Source organism: Saccoglossus kowalevskii, chromosome 3, assembly GCF_978046115.1.
Source record: "Saccoglossus kowalevskii chromosome 3, keSacKowa6.1, whole genome shotgun sequence".
Lineage (NCBI taxonomy): Eukaryota > Metazoa > Hemichordata > Enteropneusta > Harrimaniidae > Saccoglossus > Saccoglossus kowalevskii.
In genome coordinates this window covers 37,389,450-37,399,353 of record NC_140643.1, presented here as the reverse complement: position 1 = coordinate 37,399,353, position 9,904 = coordinate 37,389,450, and the positions used below count along the sequence as shown (strand labels likewise).

Here is a 9,904-nt window from a genome sequence, read left to right as displayed (position 1 = left end):
GTGTATAATCTTGAAGGGAATGGGAGTGTGGGGTGTATAATCTTGAAGGGAATACAGGTTTAACATATAAGATTATTATGAATCAACAGGTCATTTGAAATGGATAGAAATGGGAAACGCTGTGAGCTCTTGTTGTGATCTGTTCTTTCATTTGTTTGTTCCTCTAAACTGCCAGGGTGGAGCTAGAAAAGGAACACATGTGAGCTTTTGTTATCTGTGCATGGAACAAACCAGCAGTGTTTACACACCCAGTAACCCTGTTCAATAGTTGACGGTTTACATGCCAATACAAGGGGAACCGACTTGACCAGTTCATTCACGAATTAATTATATCCCGCTTATTTATGAATGGTCTTTTCAAACTTTCAGAACTCTATTCGCGTACCTCATGTCACGATTGTAGGTGGGCTTTCACCGAAGCAAACAATGTTCAGGCCGAAAAGTGATTTAAACATGATATATAAACTGGCACCCGGACTCGAGGTCACTTATTTTTATATTCACAGCGAAGATCTTCTTCTGTTAAAGAAGTTCACTTTTATAAATCACATGGATTTGAAACTATATACGTAGAAAGTAAATTTCAATATGTTCATGTATTCAAATCTTCAATAATTACGTGTATTTAAATATATACCATTCATGGTGATTCTTATTCCCGTAAACCCACCCAAAGCGTACACTTACAGAACTGAGAAAACTTAGAGTTTTCACATTCAAATAGTAAATAGTATAATCGCCGTCATCGCATAATATGTCATTCAAATGTTGACACTCTATTTGACCATTTTCATGTCGGAGATTATGTGGTATGATCTCATTGTTATATAATATAATTAATAATCAGCAAAACTATTAGCTACTTTTAGTAAGTTATTTCCAACGCATGTATAAACAAACGCTTTCTTCGAAGAAAACATTTTCAACACGAAGATCTATATTAATGTTGTTACATGTGTGCCCAAGACATGAGCACGTAATACGCTGCATCATTCAATGGTAAACACCGATGTTAGTTAGTCCACTGGATTATTGTTTCAGTACTTGCATTCCGTCCTTGGAGAACGTTGTTTGAAAAATAAGAGAACTACACTGTCAGTCATGAAAACGAATCATACTTGTAGTACGAAACCTGTATTATTTACTTTAGTATGCCTGAGATCGGCCTGACACACCCACTCATGGAGAGCAGAAGTATAGCGAGTGTGTCAAGTGTGCTTGTAAACCACAATTTGGCACATTGGATCTATGAAGCATAAACCCTAGAGAAGGATAGGATCCTGGCGAATTTAATTTGATGCAAACGCTCTCTCGTATTGTTTGTTCTTCAGGTTATTTCTGTTTTAATTTAAAAATACATTTACAATGACAATATTAAACTATCTTAAGGAGAGTCCATCATGATTACAGAATTGTGTACAAAATTTCACCTAACAGTCTATAAGACTTGTTTAATTTAAAATAAAAAAAAACATCCGTATTTCTCTGAGTATTTAAAAAAATTTCGCTTTCCGAAAATATTGGAAAGCATACAAATACCGATGACGCAGACAGAAGTTCCGACAAACATCCGAAAACAATATTTTATATCTGGGTTGTCATTTCTTCTTTTTCTTGCCTTTGCCTTTTTTCCCTTTCTTTTTGGGAGCATCGGGCCAAGGAAAGCCTCGTGCATCGAGAAAGTCAACAGCAGTGTGGCAAATATAATAAGCATTGGTCATCACTTCTGGGCTCATCAGATCCACCGGTTTCTTTGTAGTCCTACTTGGCGACGCCGATTTTGACTTTTTCTTTCCTTTCCCCTTTTTCCCTTTGGCACTCGGGCTTCTACTGCGCGATTTCCTGTCACGTGGTAGCCCTTTGGCACTCTTGCTGTACCCCTTTCTCTTTCCAGGCTGAAATAGATAATATTTTATAAAATAATGAAATATGATTAATATGTTTGTGAATACAGAAAATATACACATCGATTTATGATTTCCCCTAAATTAAGAATGTTTTTAGTCGTACATAAACTAGTATTATTTCGGTGAAATAAGGAAATACGTCAGTGCGCATGGGCGTTGATTCCGTTGTCGCAATAGCCGTGGGAGATAAATCGTAAAAATCGTCTGAGTTTTAATTGGGTGAACGTATTGCACATCCCTCAGTAAAAATAAAACAAACGTTGCCGCAAAACTTGCATTATTCGGTAGCTTGCAAATGCACCAATCAGAGTACCTCCCTTCCATTACAGCGAACCAACAAAGTTACCTATAAAATCCAATGATCTATTAGATGATTGGTTATTTTCTTTCATGACGTTTACTCACGAATATGCAAATCCTATTTCCCAAATACAGGCTGTGTTGGAGTGTGTTTAGAGTGTAGGGAAACAAATCTGGCAGGCGAGAATGAAGAAAGTTGATAATGCCACGTTGCTTGGCCTGAGAGCATTACAGCATTTCCATTCACAAAAACACGTGGAAATAAATCCGATGGGGTGAACAGTGTGTGACCATGGTAACTTTACTGTTAAAAATGTGTGTTTGTATATAATTGAAGGAACTAGCCGTACCGATTTGACTAAATAAAAAACAAACAAATAGGAAACACGGCGGATAGTTTTAGTTTCATTTCAAGAAATGTTAGCAGAACGTGACCGACATTGCGAACACGGTACCATACACTGGCAACGAACCATGTTTCACTAACCGTAACATCGTGAAATGACAATAACACTGCATATGGAAAACCATGGCAACGGTATTTAATCTTACTCCAGCTAATAAACCTCCATATAAACAAAAATAAGTAAATACATGATATCTGTTTTGTTGTGGAGTAAACGGCCACGGTAACTACATGTATATACAGCCGCAGGTGACATTTCTCAAGTCAGTCTCTTTTCAAAGTTGTGACGGCATAGAACAATTGCACGGCGACTACGGTGATTGAGTGTACAATAACAGTTACAATTGTCGACCACATGGTGTAACATGTATGCTGTAGCAGACACACCTACACACAATTACGTAGAAATATTCTGTGACTGTCGGATACATTATTTCAGTACAGTGTGGAGAATATCCCAAGATCGAGATTCGATTTCACATTCGGCCAATCTAATCACAAATTAATCCAATTGCAGTTCAAAACGTAATTAGCTTACAGTTTTGGCGGAGTGATATGCATGATACGAGCATTCAGTTTTATGTACCCGACTAATTAGCTTACAATTAACAGATGCCAATTAATCTTGGTTGAATAGCGGTACTACCGCGCTTGAGAATATTTCAAAAGGGAATTGAACAGTATTGACCCCTGGGTCGAATAATATATTTAAAACCTAGATCGAGGAGTACTTTTTACAAATGGTAGCGGAACATTTTAACCAGGTCAAAGTTGAAAAAATACATTTCGTTTACTCGTACACAGTTAGCTGTCAAGGGATATTACACCCTCTATATAGAAATTAACTTTGTTTTCGTGTTAATGTTTCGGCTAATACTCCCGGAGTGGATCAATCAACGTATGTTTAATTACTCGATATTTATACTTATTGACAATGCACAGAAGAACAAATCGAAAGTGTGTGGTGCGTCCAAACACCTATTTTACATTGTCATGGTGATGATGTGTTTGGCTGAAATATGCAATCACTACCAAGTTGATAAATAAGTATTCAGTTAATTGAGTCTGAAGGAATCGTCCAGACCACAGTGAAGAAAACTATTAACACATACCATTTTAATACTGGACGATACACTCAGTTGTTATAGTCTTAGAGTGGGCATCGTGGTGGCCACCAATTATTGCATCTGAAAAAATAAACATAAATTAATCGAGATTAATACGTTTTGTACATTAGTGGGCAGGCTAACCTGACCTATGGTTAACGATGCTATATATTAGTGACAATCGGGCATAACCATGGTGATTGTCGGTTTAATTGAAAATACCCTAAATTTATTTATTTTGCAGTATATTGTACTCCAGATAACTCAATAAGGATATTGACTTGCACAAGTTGGGAGACACCATTTTAGTGAATAGTTGCCATTTTGGAAGTACAGTGTATTATACGCTTTCACCATAGGATCCCATGGCAAATATACCATATCTTAAATTGTTGCTGGTGACAAAGGCTGAACAAATAATAAATATTGTTAAGAAAAGAACGCTTTTTCATGGTGCCACGAAGTTATCACAGACAAATAAGTCCAATATTGTGAATATATGAATAATTCACGCACTGTTCATTTATGGTTTATTTGCCTCTCATTCAGACATAATCGTTATATACACGACTACGTCGCAACACGTATGTTGCCGTGATCCCGGGTTTGGTGTGATATAAACCAAAGCTCCGAAAATAACTCACAGAACAAAGGCACAATATCCGAACACCCTATCTGTGTCGTGTGTGTAATATATCACCATATATTGACACAATTCTAGTACACAAGTCACGACTGGCTTCAAACTAAATTAATTGCGTAGGCAAAGTCTGTGTCGAGATAAACCAGCATAATCTCTCCAATTTTTTTTTCAAAAGACAAATTGTGCCAAAGTATTCCAAAATTAACAAAGAAATTATAGTTAAAAGGCGGTGCTCGTCGCGCAGCGCGTGTTCGAATTTCGCGTAAACAAACAACGTATTTTACACGCATTGTATACGTCGCTATGAGTCCCATATCGAACAGGACGCGACACGACGACCACCGCCCTTTAAATACATTCAAATGTATAACGTTGCGCGAAAGTGTTAGCCGGAAAAAGTACGGCGTTCAAAGGATTAAACAATTTAATACCACAATTGCATAATTAAGTGCTTAAAGCCGCATTAGAGCAAGATAAAAGACTACAAGAACTGACCGTGTTTTACCCACTAATCAACAGAACTATTGCCATAGCAATGACAAATATTTAGCTATAACGTCAGTCGACTATTAATAACTCATCGATTTGTGTTTTGGAACCTTTGCATTGTTATTCACGATGGAAAGATGACAATTTAAATAACATGACATTCAACAGGCGAACAATCATTTAAAGCGTTATTGAAATTACAGAACAATATATACAGAACACACGACACTATGATAGGACGGGAAAGGCGGCAGATTAGAATTGAAATCAACACACAGAAGAAATTTAAATTAGGAAAACTGAGATTACTGACTAGCAAAATAAATTACCTAAATGAATAAATAACCATTTTACGTGATTTGATTATTTTTGATGTTGGTCCACGTTATATAATATTGATTAGTTTCAATATAAAACGAATGTAGAATTAAATTGGCAGCAAAACAACATCAGTGAGAGATCGTGGGGTTGATAAGCTCTGTAATGTTGTTAAAACAATCAGTGGACTTCAGACGAAATAGCTATATGTCATGTGACGTATGTTATACCATGATAGCAATCGTTATAAGCTCAAGGGTTCAGTGTTCTACCATAGAAACGGTTTTTCTAAGTTATATATAGTAATATCAACATACATCAGAGATAACGGTCGTTATTACTAATATCACGCTAGAATCAGACTCGCACTCGAACTTAATATCGATGACTTGAAATGTCATGAAGATTGGAGACATATCATTGCATATATCGCTGCTATGGTAACGATCATTTGATATATACTATAAACAAATAGTACAATGCTTACTGATACCCGTGAACGAAGTAATCGCGTAGAGGACACTTGTTGAATGCGATTAGGATACAGTACGGCTCATGAGTAGTGTACTTTACCTCTCATATCACATTAACACAATAAGTACAAACTAGTAAATAAGACAAATCGAATATGTTGTGTTGAGTTATGCTGATCTACATGGAACGTCCCTTGTTTGAACTTTGACCCCTCTATTACGACGGGAGCGCAAATCATATCAATGTAATGTACATTTCCCATGGAACAAAATTTCAATCGCAGCTGTGTGTGTTATCATTGTGGTGCGAATTACATGTGAACCAGTGGGTGTGTCGACATCTGACCTAGTGTAATATGTATACAAGAACGTAATCCTTTTAATCTCTATTCTGGGAATTACTTCATGTTGATGGGTGTTACTACGGAAACCACGCAATATAATTATCACCATAAGAGCACAACCAGGGTGCGTGATTAAAATAGACAGCCACACTATGTACAAGGTTATGTTTTGTAAAACTTTACTTAAAGTCCAGATTTCGTTTCTGAAATATGTGTATGACTTGGGTGCGCATTTCAATACTAGTTAAAAAAGTATCTGCCATTATAGGGTTTATATTGCCACCTGTGATTCACGTCAAACCCTAAATGGTTTCATGTCACGGTGGCTGTACACCAACCCAATATTGACGAATGGTTGTCAACCTTCACAGAGTTCAATGTTAAAGCGGTAAACACTGTACATAATATGTATAAGGAGTGTTTATTGTGTGGACATGTTGACTTTCTTCTTTTATTGAGAGTGTTGCTGGCCTTCATTTCCACCACTTTTAAGTACAGGTTTCATCGATCAGAAACCTCCACAGTCCCGTGTGTTAAAGGGAGAACACAGTCCCATGTGTTAAAAGGAGAACACACCACGAACCACATACATTAGAAATACAGAGACAAGCAACTGCGGTATTTTCTTAGATGTAATGTGGGTTATAATCCAAGAATTTTATTAAAGTTTTAATGGATATCTAAGGTTAACAAACATCGACGCATACCAGCTGGTGTATCAATGGTTCACAGTCCCTGAAGTATCACACCCTGACACGATGAACACCACTCGTTGTGTCGAGTCTTAACCTCGGGTTAATCGCGGACCTCTCCCACTTAATTGTTACTGGTGTTATATAAATTCCCCGGTGTTGTTGAAGTGATTGGCCGGTCAGTCAAACTGTGTGACTGTGTGCGTCTATGGCGCCAACCAGGTGGATTAGCGTGGTCAATGTATTATTTTTACGACAGCGTTAAGTAATGGACATAGACACAAAAGATTCGCTTGAAATGTACTACAGTGTATATACAGTGAGGCTGTAAAATTCATGCTGCATTGTGGTACGCTTCTCAAGCAACAACCTTTCACGGCGCGTCACTAGTACAAAGTTTGACTTACCTTGTGTCCTACACACTTCCCAGTTCTGCCCATAATTCGCCCGTTGTTGCCCTATTGGCTTCAAATATAAGTGATATAATGGGGCTATCATGCACGGCGTCAAAATAAGGCAGATACTATGTGCTTCGATTTCAATACCCCTATGCTTAAAATATCCTAGCCGATCCGCGCATAAACACGATCAGTACCGACAACTCGCGTTATTCGCTTGTCAACACAGCGTTTGTTGACGACCATAGAACAAGCGCCTAAAACAATTACTCACCTCGTCAAATGGCTGGAAGAGTTCGAATAGAACTTTCGAAGCTTTGCGCGCTATTACCGTATTGTCTTTTCCGCTATATAATATCAGTACACAAACAGGTGATCGGATTATATTGGCCGTGTGTCGCTAAGGTGACACAATCACCGACTACTCGCACCCACAAGGCCGGTGAGGGCGTTAACAATGATTGACCTGATTTACACTGTACGCCAACCTTTGTTTAAATCACACACGCGTTTGCTTGTGCAGTTGGCATTATATTGATATTTCAAGACCGAGACGACGCAAGAACGTTAACAAGCTCTTGAAAAAAAAAGTTAAACTCAATAGGGTCCAGGGCCTTCACCTCACGAAAGAACTAACTTCAGTCGCCAAAATAGGCACCACTGAGATTCGAACTCAGGATCTCCTGTTTACTAGACAGGCGCTTTAACCAACTAAGCCATGGCGCCGACCACAAACAAAGGGGTACCTCGTGTGCTGATCAAAACCTATATATGGAAATAACACTCGCTTTCTTTCAAACAAACTGACGGACAATCATGCTACTTGCTGTGGCATCACATTAAGGACTAATTTTATTTCAATGTTCCGCGATAGGCACACATACTTTCGTTTCGCGGAGGCCAAGTACCGTTAAATAAATTATACAAACATTTTTTTCACAAAAGTTTTGCGAGATGAGAGCGCGTCACAAGTTTTTAGCTCCATGGTACCAACGATCTCAGTCCTTGTTGCTATGTCAAGGAGACCGGAGTGGTATTATATCTTTCCTCAGAACCACTTCTAGCCATAATTCAAATAAAATTGAAACCGTTGTTACATTTGTCTTTTATGATGCAAATCTATCTAATTTTTCTTTCTTTATCAAGACGGTACTTCTACTTTGGCAAGTGATTGGTCTAGTGGTTTTGGATATATATATATATATATATATATATATATATATATAATATGCCTTCATGAAATGCATAGTATTGACACAAAGGCATTCCCTTCAAATTTATAAATACTTATAATTTCAATGGCAGTTGAATCAAACTTCAATTAAACAAGCAGCCTATCGGCTGAGATAGCTCCGCTGTTAGCAATGCACATTTCAATTAAAGAACTGAAGACATCATTAGAAAATGAACAATATGTATAGTATCAAAGCAATCGGACTTACAGTTTTTAACAAGAAGTCGAAAATATCACTTTTTACCAAAAATGACAAAAATATTCACCAAAATTATAGAATCGAAGATATCATCACGCAATGAACAAATCTGAGAAAGGTCTACATGTAGTATCTAAATATGTAATATCAAAGCAATTGAACTTTTGGTTTTTAACAAGAAGTCGAAAATATCACTTTTTACCAAAAATTACAAAAATATTCACCAAAATTAGAGAATTGAAGATACCATCACAAAATGAACAAATCTGAGAGAGGTCCACATGTAGTACCTATATATGTAATATCAAAGCAATCAGACTATTGTTTTTTTACAAGAAGTCGAAAATATCACTTTTTACCAAAAATGACAAAAATATTCACCAAAATTATAGAATCAAAGATATCATCACGAAATGAACAAATCTGAGAAAGGTCTACATGTAGTATCTAAATATGTAATATCAAAGCAATTGAACTATTGGTTTTTAACAAGAAGTCGAAAATATCACTTTTTACCAAAAATTACAAAAATATTCACCAAAATTAGAGAATTGAAGACATCAACACAAAATGAACAAATCTGAGAGAGGTCCACATGTAGTACCTATATATGTAATATCAAAGCAATCGGACTTATGGTTTTTAACAAGAAGTCGAAAATATCACTTTTTACCAAAAATTATAAAAATATTCACCAAAATTAGAGAATTAAAGATATCATTACAAAATGAACAAATCTGAGAGAGGTCCACATGTAGTACCTATATATGTAATATCAAAGTAATTGCTCTTGCGGTTTTTAACAAGAAGTCGAAAATATCACTTTTTACCAAAAATGACAAAAATATTCACCAAAATTAGAGAATTGAAGATATCAACATGAAATGAACAAACCTAAGAGAGGTCTACCCAAGGTACATATACACCAAGTATCAAAGCATTTAGGCTTGTAGTTTTCAAGAAGAAGTCAAAAAAGTAAAACATTGACACGGACGACGACGACGATGGACAATCACTCATATGATAAGCTCCGCTCGACAAAGTCGACAGCGGAGCCAAAAACTTCTTTCCAATATTATTCAATAGGCCAATACTCTGGCACAAAAAAGACATTCCCTTCATTATTATATCACAATTCAAACTGAAATGAGAGGTTTGTGTTGGCAGACTGAATAACTATGGAGCATTTTCATTCATGCTATTTATTATCTAATCGTACACCATAGAGGAATTCAAGTAGTCAAATTATTGTAGCAACATTATGTTTCATTTATACAGAAGATCAAAGGGATGAGACACGGTACAGCATATGTGGACTGACATTCGTCCCCCCCCCCCCATCTTACAAGGCCCTATTCTGCCAACTTGATTTCCCAGAGCTTGGCAAGTGTGCAG

General features: G+C 36.8%; 1 protein-coding gene and 1 non-coding gene across 2 annotated transcripts; both read right to left on the bottom strand.

The window, feature by feature from the left end:
• Positions 1 to 1,316: 1,316 nt before the first annotated feature.
• LOC144353229 (uncharacterized) lies at positions 1,317 to 7,488 on the bottom strand. The gene is made up of 3 exons (XM_078009826.2): positions 7,351 to 7,488; positions 3,726 to 3,800; positions 1,317 to 1,895 (listed from the first exon to the last, which is right to left on the bottom strand). The coding sequence occupies exons 2-3, from the start codon at positions 3,726 to 3,728 to the stop codon at positions 1,599 to 1,601; spliced, it is 300 nt and encodes a 99-aa protein (XP_077865952.1). The 5' UTR covers positions 3,729 to 3,800; positions 7,351 to 7,488; the 3' UTR covers positions 1,317 to 1,598.
• Positions 7,489 to 7,728: 240 nt separating this feature from the next.
• On the bottom strand, positions 7,729 to 7,802 carry TRNAT-AGU (transfer RNA threonine (anticodon AGU)). The gene has a single exon. It is a non-coding gene; the product is annotated as a tRNA-Thr (tRNA).
• Between the last annotated feature and the right edge of the window lie 2,102 nt (positions 7,803 to 9,904).